We start from the raw sequence: 15,630 nt of genomic DNA on the forward strand, positions 1-15,630 counted from the left end.
AGTTTTTTTTTTTTAAATGATATTTAAAAAAAAAAATCATTTATTTATGTATGATATTTTTGTCATGCGATTTTAAAGCCAGTCCTACAACCGCATCCAAGAATAACATGCAGCTTATCTCAGAACTGTCGGTGAAAATTATTCTTGGAGCTAGGTTTAATTGAGCTGCATTTTAAAGAGGTGCAATTTCACAATTTGTGTATATTTTCTAAGTTCACTATTTTGTCATGTGTTGAGAAAAACACAGATTTAAAAATTACATGGTCTAATATTTACATTTAGCATATAACTGCAACATGCTTTTTTTCGTTGTTTTTTTTTAAAGACTCGAAAGGACTTGAAATTCAAAATTTCAGACTTGTGACTTGACTCGGACTTTTACACCAGTGACTTGAGACTCGACTCTGACTTGCCTGACATTACTTGAGACTTGACTTGAGACTTGAGGATAAAGACTTGAGACTTACTTGAGACTTGCAAAACAATGACTTGGTCCCACCTCTGCCCATCCCTAGTCCTTAGATGAAATTGCTGCACCTTGTGATTGCATTGGTTGCATCACAATCTATACAGATTCACAACCACTTAGTGAGGAGTTGGGTGTATTTGCATGGATGAAGCTAACTTGTCTGAAGCTAACACTTGCAAACTGCTGCAATCTCTGGAGAACTTTCCCTTTGACTATTTCAAGCAAAAACATGTTGTATCAAGTGAAAAATCTGCCAATGGAACAAGTGAAAATGATCAAGATCCAAGATGCACTGTCTAAAAACAAGTTCATATATCTCACTGAAATGTTACTCTGTAGCTGATTGTGTCTTATTTTAAGTGTGATGAGATATTTCTGACTAGAAATTAGACAAATATACTTGGTAAGATTTTGAGTTTTTGCAGTGTAGCAGACTGCTCTCTAAGCCAGGTATAACTTCCAATATGAAATTTTGACTGGTAACTAGTAAAGGAATTATTCAAATCCAATGACACTGACTTTGCAAAATAAAATGTTTATCATATTAATACAAACCTCCAGAATAGGCCATATAGAGTAGATGTTTTTCATTTTTATGTCACTCCAGAAAAGAAAAAAGAAAAGAAAGAAAAAAACCAAACTGTTACATTACGTTAGATTGGTCTTTCAGTCACCTGGGTGTCCGCCAGAAAGTCTCTTTGCTTCTTAGCAACAGCTCAACTTTGTATGATTTATTAATGCATACCGTGAATACTACAAACTCACATTTTTGAGAGTCAGATGGGCTTTTCCTCCAGGGACTGAATAAATTAAAATGGAACCATGAAATCTCGTATGAGGCGCCTGTTTGGGAATAACAATGGGATTTAAATTTGTCACAACCATCGTCATGTAGCTTTTATGTCAGCACAGATCACTGCAGGCTGTTTTTATATAGTGATGTATCCTGTAAGCTGACAATAATTAACTAAATGACTACCCAGGGTGAAGATGATGATGTTAAAATTTACATCACCACATCTAATTCTGTTGAATTTTAAAAGCCCAGCGTTGTCTCTTTTCATACTTTAGCAGGAATCAATTCTCCCTTTAGTTGTAATAAAGTTTCAACACACCGTCACGTCTACATGTGTATTTCTAGGTTTCACCAGTGCCTCGCAGCTTTAATATCGTGGATTGTAGTTTAGCTTTTAGCCAGCGTCTGACTTTGAGACTCACAGTCTGTGGTGTTTGCCATCCCAATCAGCTGCATTGTCTCGGAGACGACCCAGATCTGACCTCGAGTCTGACGACTTCAAGGCCACCGCGACGGATGGTGAGGCTGTGTTTGCAGCAAACACTGATCTAAATTCATTAACCCTCCCACAAACACTCTCCCAAGATTTGTTTGCAGGGCCAGTCGAAGGAGCGGTAGGCAGTGATCTCGAAGCACTTCATGATAATCCTTGAATTTATACATAATTGGAGTGGCTCTGCAAAGCAACAGGAGGCTGCTCTTAAGAAAGTAGATTTTAGAAAAACTGCAAAGGACCCTAAGGTGAGAGACTGACCTAAGAAAGGAGAACATGGATTTGGATCTTTAGTTATGTAAATAAAATTAAAAAATAATCTTTTGCTGGAAAAACAGCACATATTTAAAGATGAATTATCACGTTGTGTTTAAGTAGGATATACTGGTTCTGTTTTACACTATCAGCAGCCTACTGGTGACAGAAATAGTACAAAGTCTTGGAGACTAACATTATTATGGGCAGGGATAGCTCAGTAGGTAGAGTGGTGGCCCCATGATCGGAAGGTCGGGGGTTCGATTCCCCTGAACAGCTACCCTGAGGTACCCCTGAGCAAGGTACCGTCCCTACACACTGCTCCCCGGGCGCCCAATGGCTGCCCACTGCTTCACTGAGTGAATGGGTTAAATGCAGAGAGGGATTTTCCCCACGGGAACCAATAAAGTACACACTTTCTTTCTTTCTATTAAAAACACTGTATTAGTTCACATATATGCTTTCCTTTAAGGCTTTGCAGTGAATTCTGGTACCTGTATCTGCATGCTTGTATCTTTGCTGGTGCAATCTTCCTAGCAACAACAAAGCAAGCTAACAGAGCTTTGATTAAAACCTAGCATGAGCCAAAGCAGGTGCTTTATGCTAAACTTGTTTATCTAGAACTGCAAATATTTCAACCTCTCCTCCAGACCTTTCACATGACATGACTTGGTTGATGAAATATCACGTGTGTGGGTATCACTACCACACCCATGATAGCTTTCCTGCTTTCTATAAAATTGATACATTTTTAAATTAAATTTTTAAAACACAACGAGCCTACCGTAAAAGGCAAAAAAAACAACAACTTCATGATGGATTTTTCTTACCTTTCTTGAAAAACTGAAAAAAAGAAGAAGAACAGATGTTTTACGATTTATAGTTTACACTTCCTCACAAAACTGCTATTTCTATCGTCAGCTTCAGACACTCTCCTCGTTGACGTCAGAGACTTGAAGTGCAGGTGTAGCACTTACGTGGAGTTACATAAAGTACCGATGGATAATTACCAAAGTAATAAGCAATTTGGGCTAGTGTCAGAAGACTGAGAACGACTCTTAGAGCTCTGGTACACGAATGGCAGAGAAACCAGACAAACACAGTTATGTGGCTTTAAAAGTACTTTAGTGATGTTAAGCCTTGTAAAAGAAATTTGTAAACAACACAGTATTACAACAGGTTTTAACAGAATGTCAAGTATAAAAATTTCCCCCAAAGTAGCAAAAAAAAAATAGAATTAAATAAAATTGTGCACAAGTAAAAGAATTAGTCTTTTTTAAGTCCAAATGGTACCGGTGGGGCCCATAGAATTCGTCTGACAAGGAGTGTGTGTGTGATTGTCTGTCCTACCGTACTACTTGTACAGTAGAGGATTGTAGTCCATCAATGTGCAAATGAGTGTGCGTGTACATGTATATCGTCTCCTAGGATCTTGGGTTGGCTCGCCATCCAGTGAACACTGGAACACTCTGGGTTCTGGAATCGCTGACCTGGTCTTTGGATTCGTCCCATATAAAAACCTGACCTATAAACAATGGCCAAATATATGTCACGTGCCCTTTAAGGATAACTCTCACAAATTAAACTAAAGTAGTGTCACAGTGCAGTAACTACTATTCAGATCAGCTATCATCAATTCAATCATCATCAGTTCAGTCATGTTGTACAACATTAAAATATCAAGTTTCAAAGGTCAAAGTATCAATATCCAAAATTTCACAGTATCAAGGTTCAATTATTTGTAACCTGCAGTAACATTAAAGATTATCTACAAGGTTTTAAACATTCAGGAATTATAGTCACCATATAATTCACTTTCATTGTAAACATTAATTACATCGATCAAAATAACTCACTGTACATATATATCTAATCACAAATAAATAAGTATATTACCCCTTTTAAGAAATGGAATAATATGCAAATGCTTATCAGAAATTGAACAAAGTGCAAATAATCAATTTCAATAACACGTAAACACAAGGACTCAGTCCACAAATAGGAGTATTAAAATAGACGTGCTTAATCCCGCTTGTACCATAGGCCTACCAGTACAAGTGGAAATACACTAAAAATTACCTCCAAGTGTTCAATACTGAGTATTGTAAAACAACTGATTGACATCAAAATTTAAACAGGAAGCAGGATAAAGTCTGATTACAATTATCTCTCATAAAGTTATTTTTAGCTGCTTTAACCATTTACAGCTTTTCACATGTTAATGACTTAGTTAATGCTCTAACTAGCATAACAACAGTGCGTTTCAGAGACATCGAACAACTGTACCCACACTCCGCACATCACGTGTCTGATTAGCCACATTTAGCTTACCGCCGTCGAGTGGATGCTCAGCATTTACATGGAGCCACAGCTCAGTAAACCCTCCGGTTTCGCTCTGCCCTTGACAACAACAAGTGCAAATACATAATTTGTGAAAAATATCAGTTTAGATGGTATTTCTTTTAACTCGTTAGAGGTTAATTTCTCCAGCTTACCGATAACAAAAGTTTTAGTCCGTCTGCTCTGTTCGGCTGTAGAAGCAAGAGACTGAAAACTTGGGAGCTGGTACTAAGGAGGGACAAGAGCTGCCTAGAGCTTCACCGATTGGCTGACATGTGAGGAGTGGAGTAAAACAATAGGCTCTCATCAGAGCTCATCAACCCTCTGAGAAACTTAACCCTTGTTTGACCAGAGCATATCATATATAATCTGCATCCCTTCTATGTTTAAATAATTATTTTGATCTCATTTCACTTTCATTAACCGGGACAGTAAGAACAGAACAATGAACATTAAATGTTTTAATTTTTCTTCTCTTTCTGTTTGAGATGATTTTAGGAACTGGGTTACACCCTCCCCTCTTGAATTCATGCAAGTCCCTTTGCATGTCTACTGTGAACTGCATCATCTAAGAACAATAATTCAGCTTTAGCATTTAAAGAGTCAATGAAAGCTGTGGTTAAACCCTGAAATAATGATTTGACCACAGTGACAAGGGGATTTCCCAATTCAGCATAGTCTAGCCTTTTTGGTGGCTGGCGACTTCTTTCTGATCTTCGAACAGGAATTTCTTTGCTTGTTTGTTCATCTCTCTCTTTGTTTACTGTTTCCCTGTCAAATATCAAGTCCTCTCCTTCCTCATCACTCCCTAACATGTCCGAAAGAAGTAGGATTTGTTCATCCCTCATGTCAGGGCGATCCGTAGAAGGTAAGTCTCTTTCCTTTTCAGGTTCGTCATTTCCGGGTAAGTCTCTTTCCTTTTCAGGTTCGTCATTTCCGGCTAAGTCTTCCCCATACAAGGCTTCTCCATAACTCGCAATCTGATTGTCATAAGGTTGGGTATGGTCAGCATGACTGGCTGGAACAACATCGGAGATGGTGTCTGCACAAGCTGGAGCATTACCAGCCAACTTGTCTTGATCTGCAGTCACATCATCTTGACCAAGACTTGATTTATGGGTCAGCAGAAGATCTCGCTTGACAATGTACGCCGAGTCATTTGGCACTGATCTATCTGCAAACCAGTGGACTGAAACAATATCATCCTCGTCCGAGGGGTGATCTGCTCTTTCATTGTCTTTCTGAGTGGTCCGTCGCGTTCTGGGCCTTTTCTTGGGTTCTGGTTGTTCAGGTTTCACTTCCTTGGCTGCAGAGAGGAACCCACAAGGGAGTAAGAGGTCTCTGTGTAGGGTGCGTATGGGGCCATCCCCGCCCTCTGGTTTAACGGTGTAGACAGGGAGGTCTCCAGCTCGTTTCACCACCACATGGACGGTCTGCTCCCATTTATCGGCGAGTTTGTGTTTTCCTCGAATGCGTATGTTCCTGACCAGCACTCGGTCCCCGATTTCCAAGGTAGATGTGGTCACATGTTTGTCAAATCTGGTTTTGTTCCTTTCGGCTACCTTTGCAGCACTCCGTGTAGCTATTCTATAGCTCTCCTCAAGATGGGATTTGAGGTCCTTAACATATTGGGAGTGTGACTTGTTTTGTTGTTCTCTCACAGGTAAACCGAAAGCCAAATCGACAGGCAACCGTGGCTGACGCCCAAACATCAGCTCATACGGTGTGAATCCAGTTACCTCGTTCTTGGTACAGTTGTACGCATGAACTAAAGGCTTTACAAAATCCTTCCAATGTGACTTGTCTTTGTTCTCCAGAGTTCCAAGCATACTTAAGAGTGTTCGGTTAAAACGCTCCACCGGGTTGCCCCTGGGGTGGTACGGCGTAGTCCGAATCTTCTGTATGCCTGCTACTTCACACAGCCCCTTGATCAACTGAGACTCAAAATCAGGCCCTTGATCGCTGTGTAATTTTTCAGGAATGCCATAGTGTACTATGAAATGGTCCCACAGACACTTTGCGACAGTCCGAGCTTTTTGGTTCGATGTTGGGATAGCGACTGCATATTTAGTAAAATGATCTGTGATGACAAGAACATCTTTCACATTACTGCTGTCTGGTTCAATGGATAGGAAATCCATGCAGACTAGCTCGAGGGGTCTTGTCGTCATGATATTCACCAAAGGTGCAGCCTTCTCAGGTAACGTTTTCCTGCGCACACACCTGTGGCAGGTCTTTATCTTTTTCTCCACATCTGAGGACATTCTTGGCCAATAGAACCTGGCTCTGACCAGATCGAGTGTGCGCTCTATTCCCATATGACCCATATTGTCATGTAGGCTTGTCAACACAGACTCTCGCAGGTCTTCAGGTAAGACCAACTGGTAATGTTCATTACCGCCTTCTCTTCGTGTTCTGTAGAGAATGTCATTGCACAGCTCGAACCTGTTCAACTCTCTCAGCAACAGGACTACGTCTGGAAGTTCTTTCCTCAATGTGGGAGGGGGTTTCTCCCCACTCTCCATCTGGGTAATAACATGTCTGATGCACCGATCAGATCTCTGGCTGTCTCTGAGATCTGCCGGTGACAGGTGGGGAATGATGTGTAAGCCTCCCAATGTTTCTTCCTGCTCAAAGCTGTCAGGTATAGCATCTCCAGAAATGGCAAGACTTTCGACAAGGGTTATACCTGCATCATCACCCAAAGCTTCAGAGGTGGTTGAATGATAAACAAACTGTCTCTCACAGATAGCATGAACAACGTCCTGATCGACTGAGTCAATATTGTCTGGATCTGACAGATGTTGTTTTGCGAACTGGCATATCCGGTCTCTCTCTTTTTGAGATGTAAGGTCATCAGGTAGCCTGCCATGAGGACGACGCGAGAGTCCATCGGCATCTCCATTTTGTTTTCCAGAACGATACTGGAGTCTGAAATTGAAGGTAGAGAGGGACGCCAACCACCTGTAACTGGTTGCATCGAGTTTTGCTGAGGTGAGGATGTAGGTCAGAGGGTTTGAGTCTGTGACAACGGTGAACTGATTGCCATAGAGGTAGTCACTCAGCTTCTCTGTTACAGCCCACTTTAAAGCCAAAAACTCGAGCTTATGTGCTGGATAGCGGGACTCACTACTTGACAAACCTCTACTCGCATAGGCGATAACCCGCAGCTGTCCCTCCTGCTCCTGGTATAAGGCTGCTCCAAGGCCCGTAGTGCTCGCATCCGTATGAAGGATGTAAGGCAGCTTTGGGTCAGCAAAGGCCAGGACTGGAGGCGACGTTAGCTTGTCAATGATAGTCTCAAATGCTTTCTGGCATGCAGGGGTCCACCGTCCATAAAACGGCTCCTTTGGATCATGATACTGATTACTCCTCCCTTTTGATTTGCAATGCTTCCTCAGTGGTGGATAACCGGACGTTAGATCGTTCAGCGGTTTCACAATACTTGAGTAGCCTTTAACAAACCGTCTGTAATATCCACAGAACCCAAGGAAGGATCTCAGCTCCTTAAGGTTCTGAGGGACTGGCCAAGTTTTAAGTGTGGCTGTCTTTTCTGGGTCAGTTTCTACTCCGTGTTGAGAAACAACATGCCCCAAGTACCGAACTGAGGACTGGAAGAACTTGCACTTCTCGGGGGACAGCTTTAAGCCATACTCCTTTAAGCGTTCCAGGACTTTCATGAGTCTGGCTTCATGCTCCTCAAGGGTTTTCGAGAAAACTATGAGATCATCCAGGAAAACAACAACTTCCTTCAGATTTATGTCTCCCATGCATCTCTCCATAAGCCTCTGAAAAGTACTTGGCGCGTTTGTCACTCCCTGTGGCATACGGTTGAACTCCCAGAAACCTAGTGGACAGACAAAGGCAGTCTTGGGCTTGTCACTCTCTGCAACTTCGATCTGATAATAGCCGGATTTAAGATCGAGTGTACTGAACCACTTGGAACCTGAGAGTGCGGTGAAGGTGTCATCCAGTCTTGGGAGGGCGTATGCATCTTTCACTGTTTGTAAGTTTAACTTACGGTAGTCAACACACAGACGTACCTGACCGTTCTTCTTCCTGACCACAACAATTGGCGAAGAGAATGGGGACTCGCTCTCGCGGATTACTCCGGTTGCGAGAAGCTCTTGCAAATGCTTTCGAACAGCCTCTATGTCGTGCGGGTGAATCGGTCGGGCTCTGTGTTTGAATGGTGTCTCATCTGATAGCTTAATGTGGTGTTTGACCTTGTCCGTCCTTCCAAAATCCAGATCAGTCTGGGCGAAGACCTCTGGCATACTGCTCAGCTTTTGAGTAATGCGGTCTTTCCAGTCAGAAGGGATGGGAGAGTCGGCAAAGTCAAATGTCACACTAGAGGTCCTGGATGGTTCACACTCTGATGGCTCACTCACAATTTGGTTGTGAGATAGGACAGTCTGTATTGCACTGAGTTCTGCAATCACACTCTTTGCTGGGATGGTAATGTCATGCTCTGACTCATTGGAAACTACTACAGGTAGCTTGCACAACTGGTTATTTGGCAAGTCAAGGAGACAGGTTTGCACCAAAAGCCCCCCAGGCAGGGAAGATACTGAAGGATATTCCAACAGGGCAGATCTCTCAGTGTAAAATTCCTTGATTGATACTGTCCCCTCAAGAACAACTGTTTTCCCAGCTGGGACGTTCACTTCATCCTTGCCACGCATCCTCACTAATCCAACGTTTTCATCTGAACCTTGCTTTTGCCGCAACTCCAGTACTTTGAGTACGGTTCTGTACCCATGAGGAATGGGATGGTAGCCCTCTGGGTTTGCCTCTCTGTACATTTCATACACTACATCAAGAGTGTTTGTTCCTATCAATACACAAGACTTCGTTAATGTCCCGGTGTCTGGGACTACTAGAGCTAGCGTTTTGACTTCTAGTTCAGCACCAAGAAAGTCTTTAGGAAAGGTGATTCCAATCTCAACATAACCCAGGTAAGGTACAAGCTGCCCATTGGCCCCTTCAACCTCCAGAAGGTCATGTAGTGGCTCTATCTGTTGCTCAGACAAATACTGGTCATAGTAGGACTTGGTGACAGTGGTCACTTGAGAACCTGTGTCAAGGAGACAACTGCACACCTTACCTTTGATCGTGACTTGACCTGTACTCTTTGTGCCTATGAGCCTCTTAGGTAGTCTGAAAGGTTGTTCTCCAACATGGGATTGCCTCAAAGTGGCCTGTGCTCTTGGTTTAGCTTGACTTCCAGATTTAGCGGGACGATGTTGACCTGCTTCAGTCCCAGTTTGCCCCACAACTGAGACTGCGTCTAAAAATCCTGGTCAGCAGATGGAGTGTTTTGCATCTCCCAAATGCGACGCTTCTCTCTCAATTGCTTCCTCTTATCAGCGACAAGAGTGGGGTCTGGGTCATTACTGCAACTTGCTGAGATGTGGCCATCCTGACCACACTTGAAGCAGTACCATGGTTTTGGCTGGGTGCTCTGCCGCAAGTTGGCAGGCTTCGCACTTGTGACCTTGATGCTAGGTGTTGCCATAGCCATCTCACGTAAATCACACTCGGCCTTGTCCTTAGGCTTCGAGCTTTTCTTCTGTTTCTTTGCCATCAAATTAGTAAGCTGACTCTGTAGGGATGCAACTTGCTTCCTCAGATCTGTCAACGGGTCAGAATCAGATTGAGTCACTGCCTGTAGCTCACTACAGGTGCAAGTCTTTTGACAGTGCGCCACAACCCGCTGCCGGGTTGAGCCAAGGTGTTTCTTCATCCGTGTAGCTTTAGCTGCCAGTCTATCTTCTTCTGTCCGGAGCATTAATAGAAGTTCTGAGAATGTTGGGGGTTGGCTTTTCTTGTTTTCAAGATTAAGATCTGAGAGCAAGGTGTGGTCCCAACATCCACGACAAAACTGCTTGAGAATGTGTTTATCGGCATCCCCAGCAGAGACTCCTCCCCTCTTCAGAGTAAGGTTCAATGCGCCCTGAAGACGGCAGAGGTACGCAGAGGCCTTTTCACCAGGATCCTGAAGAGTGTTCATGAATTGGGCGAAAAGCTCCTCTCCATCTTCCACTGTTCCAAAAGCTGCATCCAACAACTGAAGGTAAGTCTCAGGTGTAGCTTCTGGGCTCAGTCTGTTGACAATGTCAGCTGCAGGGGACAACAAGCTCTCAAAGATCTTTCTAGATTTTTGAAGTTCAGACATGGCAGGGTCTTTCCTGAGAAGTTCGACATGTGAACGCCATGTGTCATAATCTGTCTCACCGCTGGGTCTGGGGATCCTGCCAGAGAATGACCGGAGTCTCATTGGAGAATATGAATGTGCAATCAAGTCATCTTTCTTCACGATGTGTTCCACAATGACTTTCTGAATTTCAGGTGGGTTGAAACTGTTTGCCGCACTAAATGGGCTCTTTTTGAAATCAACAGGTAGGTGTGGCTCCGCACCACCTTGAATCAATCCTACCTGGGGTGGATCTTCAGAAAACTGCTGGCGTGCAATCTCAGAAGTTTCAAGAGAGGGGTGAAGCTGGTTCTCCCTGTCTGGATCATCAACTTGCATGGAGGAGAGCATACATTCATCATCGATCTCTGAACTCCCAATGATTTCACTGATCTCTGTCATCATCGACTTCAGTACCTCTTCAAAACTTTTGCCACTCAGTTTTGCCACCTGCTTTATTTCATCTAAGTAGGACTTAGTAGCACTGCCACCCACCTTGGCAGTGTAAACGCTGGAGAGAGCTCTTACATGGTATTTTACACCGGGCTTCCCTTCAACTTCATATGTGTATGGCAAAAGATCAGTTAAGGCATCAATGGCGTTACCACTTCGGTACTCGACGATCAGGTTTTTGAAAAATTCTGAGTTTGGATCTACAACTGGGACGGCTCTAAAGGTACCATACTGCTTCAAAAAGTCAAGAACCCCTTCATCATCCAATGAATTGAGTGTACCACTAACAATTACTGCATTGGGGACTTTGATACCTGAGCTCAATACAAAATCCATCTTGTGGCAATAGCAAAAGATGTTTCAATGACAATACACACTTTAAGGAGGTTTCACTGCTGATATTCATGCACCAAAGAGCTCCTGGCTGGCTCGCCACTTTTGTAGCACTTACGTGGAGTTACATAAAGTACCGATGGATAATTACCAAAGTAATAAGCAATTTGGGCTAGTGTCAGAAGACTGAGAACGACTCTTAGAGCTCTGGTACACGAATGGCAGAGAAACCAGACAAACACAGTTATGTGGCTTTAAAAGTACTTTAGTGATGTTAAGCCTTGTAAAAGAAATTTGTAAACAACACAGTATTACAACAGGTTTTAACAGAATGTCAAGTATAAAAATTTCCCCCAAAGTAGCAAAAAAAAAATAGAATTAAATAAAATTGTGCACAAGTAAAAGAATTAGTCTTTTTTAAGTCCAAATGGTACCGGTGGGGCCCATAGAATTCGTCTGACAAGGAGTGTGTGTGTGATTGTCTGTCCTACCGTACTACTTGTACAGTAGAGGATTGTAGTCCATCAATGTGCAAATGAGTGTGCGTGTACATGTATATCGTCTCCTAGGATCTTGGGTTGGCTCGCCATCCAGTGAACACTGGAACACTCTGGGTTCTGGAATCGCTGACCTGGTCTTTGGATTCGTCCCATATAAAAACCTGACCTATAAACAATGGCCAAATATATGTCACGTGCCCTTTAAGGATAACTCTCACAAATTAAACTAAAGTAGTGTCACAGTGCAGTAACTACTATTCAGATCAGCTATCATCAATTCAATCATCATCAGTTCAGTCATGTTGTACAACATTAAAATATCAAGTTTCAAAGGTCAAAGTATCAATATCCAAAATTTCACAGTATCAAGGTTCAATTATTTGTAACCTGCAGTAACATTAAAGATTATCTACAAGGTTTTAAACATTCAGGAATTATAGTCACCATATAATTCACTTTCATTGTAAACATTAATTACATCGATCAAAATAACTCACTGTACATATATATCTAATCACAAATAAATAAGTATATTACCCCTTTTAAGAAATGGAATAATATGCAAATGCTTATCAGAAATTGAACAAAGTGCAAATAATCAATTTCAATAACACGTAAACACAAGGACTCAGTCCACAAATAGGAGTATTAAAATAGACGTGCTTAATCCCGCTTGTACCATAGGCCTACCAGTACAAGTGGAAATACACTAAAAATTACCTCCAAGTGTTCAATACTGAGTATTGTAAAACAACTGATTGACATCAAAATTTAAACAGGAAGCAGGATAAAGTCTGATTACAATTATCTCTCATAAAGTTATTTTTAGCTGCTTTAACCATTTACAGCTTTTCACATGTTAATGACTTAGTTAATGCTCTAACTAGCATAACAACAGTGCGTTTCAGAGACATCGAACAACTGTACCCACACTCCGCACATCACGTGTCTGATTAGCCACATTTAGCTTACCGCCGTCGAGTGGATGCTCAGCATTTACATGGAGCCACAGCTCAGTAAACCCTCCGGTTTCGCTCTGCCCTTGACAACAACAAGTGCAAATACATAATTTGTGAAAAATATCAGTTTAGATGGTATTTCTTTTAACTCGTTAGAGGTTAATTTCTCCAGCTTACCGATAACAAAAGTTTTAGTCCGTCTGCTCTGTTCGGCTGTAGAAGCAAGAGACTGAAAACTTGGGAGCTGGTACTAAGGAGGGACAAGAGCTGCCTAGAGCTTCACCGATTGGCTGACATGTGAGGAGTGGAGTAAAACAATAGGCTCTCATCAGAGCTCATCAACCCTCTGAGAAACTTAACCCTTGTTTGACCAGAGCATATCATATATAATCTGCATCCCTTCTATGTTTAAATAATTATTTTGATCTCATTTCACTTTCATTAACCGGGACAGTAAGAACAGAACAATGAACATTAAATGTTTTAATTTTTCTTCTCTTTCTGTTTGAGATGATTTTAGGAACTGGGTTACACAGGCAACTTTGATTTTCTTGTATGTCCTTAAAGATGATGATGTAAATCACATGACTCCTTTTTTCTCCTTATGAAGCAGTTGTACGATGTGCTGAGTCAAAACATTGTGCTGTGAATAAGAAACCTGAGATTAAAACTGCACATCCGAGGTGAAGCTTGAATTTAAACCAGAGTGTAAGTGAGAGAAGTTGTGGACTGTTTTAAATGACTTTCACCGAAAAAAAAAGTAGTAGAAGAAGACTGACTTGCAGGTAATGTATACAGCCTGATTTAAATACATAAAACCAAAGCGAAGACGCGTGAGGGTGGCGATGCTTGTGCGATATGACTCGGGGGTGAAAGAAAAGGCAGATAGAAAGAGACACAGTGAAGAGTGGCGTGCATTCTTCTAAGCCTGGAGTCACATTATACCAGCTCCCCGGGACACCACTTGCTCCACCGTTGCCAGTAAAAAGGCCTCATCTCCCTGTCCTATGGGAATAATATCTCGGGGAGCTGAAGAAGCAGTGCTCTCCCTTTAAGGCCTGTCAGACACTTTGACAGCAGGCGTAAATTTAATCCTCAGACCTGCTGGGATGCTGAGGAGCCAAGCAGCGGGAAAGCCTTTCCTACTTCAAGGACCTTGGCTTGCTCTGGGATAGCCTGCCAAAAAAGCTTTAAAGCTGATGACAAATTCATTTTGTGCAGCTGCACCCCTACTCCACTACAAAAATAAGGGGTTAATGATACCTCAGCAAACAAACTTTTTGAAATTATTATTTCAAGGAGTCTTTTTCCTTTTGGTAAAAGGTAAGTATTAAAAAAAAAAAGTCTTTTACTTTGCCTGAAATGGTGGTTGTTTTGTTTGTGGCGTGACACCAAGCCTCCAGTTGAGAGTTTGGCCTGTGGCGCTGTGGGGGCCCGTCTAGCTGGAGAGGCATTTTGATAGGAGTTGATTATGTAGAGAGACAGTTGCTGAGATGGCACAGAGGCAGAGGAAACCGATTTTTACAGCCATGCAAAGAGCGGATTGCGCAGCAGCAGCAGCAGGGTGGCCCGAGGCCTGCAGGGAGAGAGGTTTATGAATATGTTTGTATCCGAGTTTTCCCCTCCTCTTAATGTTGAGGCCATGCTAATCGCTTGGTGCTCTGACTTCTGGAAGCCTCCCAGTGGAGGGCAAATTGCACAAGTTTTCTACGCTAAGATTTCGAGAATTTTTGAAGTGGTCACACCTAATCCACAGAGATGAAAACCATTAAAACGGAGGAGGGCTGATTTCTCTCTCCTGCCATAACACTCGTGACATGACATCTCTTGGTCAAAGAGAAAAATCCAGGCTTTTGTCAAATCAAATTCTCAGATTTTAATCTGCCCATGAGTTAATGAGTTGAGCACAGGACTGCCCACCCCGCACCTCAATTTGCGCGTAATTATCTGTGCAATTTTTAAATAAGAACTTACTTTTGGATCATATTTGTGTCGACACACCGGTAGCATTAGCATGTTATCCTTAATAATATGTATACTTTTGTTGCATTCTTTATAAGACTTTGGCGCTCAGTCCTTCCTTCAGAGCACTCAATCACTGGGCCCCGGGGGGTTGTGGATACCTGCTCTTTGAAGCACTGGGAGAGAAGAAGCGAGAGCAGATTCAGGATGTGGGAACATTTGTTTCTGAATACTGCATCTTCCATAGAAGAGCAGCGACAGTAATCTATAGATGATGTCTGTTACATTTAAATGTATGCAAAGAACTCGATATCCTAAACGCAGCACTGTAGGGAAAGAGTGAAAACAATATAAACAGAAATAAATCAGGTAGAAAACATCTCTAGGTTCATCTACTCTAAGTGGAAACCGACCAAAAGTCCTCCTTCATCCAGGTCACATTTCACCAGGGGAAACTAGCATTCCCATGATAACAATAGCGATAAAGTCTTTTTAAAATACATTTGTTTCATTTGTACAACTTTCTGCCACCAAATCACCTGTGAGCTACTGCAAAACTTACATAAGTAATCTGACTGACGTGAAAGTACTACTCCTAGATTACTAAATCACATGACTCCTATTTTATACTCTTGGCATTGGCTCCCAATAGATTTTAGGATTCTTTTTGAAATTCTTGTACAGAACACTAAATGGCCCAGATTCAAGGGGGAAAGAGGCACCGAGGCTGTGGATCAGTTTATCATTACAACTAGCAGGCAAAACGTTTTTATTTAAATAGGCTAAATTTTATTTAATTGTTTATTCTAAAACTACCTGTTTATTTTATTGCATTGATTTTTTTTAAGTGACTTTTATGGCACATAATGTTCCT

The 15,630-nt window shown here is 42.1% G+C and overlaps 1 protein-coding gene and 1 long non-coding RNA gene across 2 annotated transcripts; both read right to left on the reverse strand.

Annotated features, from left to right (window-relative positions):
* Positions 1–2,980: 2,980 nt before the first annotated feature.
* LOC112435327 (uncharacterized) lies at positions 2,981–10,888 on the reverse strand. The gene is made up of 3 exons (XM_076888736.1): positions 9,781–10,888; positions 4,345–9,430; positions 2,981–3,538 (listed from the first exon to the last, which is right to left on the reverse strand). Exons 1-2 carry the CDS (start codon positions 10,886–10,888, stop codon positions 4,881–4,883), a joined length of 5,658 nt encoding a protein of 1,885 aa, XP_076744851.1. The 3' UTR covers positions 2,981–3,538; positions 4,345–4,880.
* Positions 10,889–10,923: 35 nt separating this feature from the next.
* Positions 10,924–13,322, reverse strand: LOC106676456 (uncharacterized). The gene is made up of 3 exons (XR_013100061.1): positions 12,972–13,322; positions 12,808–12,876; positions 10,924–12,001 (listed from the first exon to the last, which is right to left on the reverse strand). It is a non-coding gene; the product is annotated as an uncharacterized LOC106676456 (long non-coding RNA).
* Between the last annotated feature and the right edge of the window lie 2,308 nt (positions 13,323–15,630).

This window comes from Maylandia zebra, linkage group LG9, assembly GCF_041146795.1.
Source record: "Maylandia zebra isolate NMK-2024a linkage group LG9, Mzebra_GT3a, whole genome shotgun sequence".
Taxonomy (NCBI): Eukaryota; Metazoa; Chordata; class Actinopteri; order Cichliformes; family Cichlidae; genus Maylandia; species Maylandia zebra.

Coding starts and splice junctions, on each gene's coding strand:
- LOC112435327 (XM_076888736.1), bottom strand. CDS start 10,888: ATGCAAGTTGATGATCCAGACAGGGAGAACCAGCTTCACCCCTCTCTT. Junction 9,431..9,780: donor ATGGTACTGCTTCAAGTGTG/GTCAGGATGGCC, acceptor TCCTTGACACAG/GTTCTCAAGTGACCACTGTC.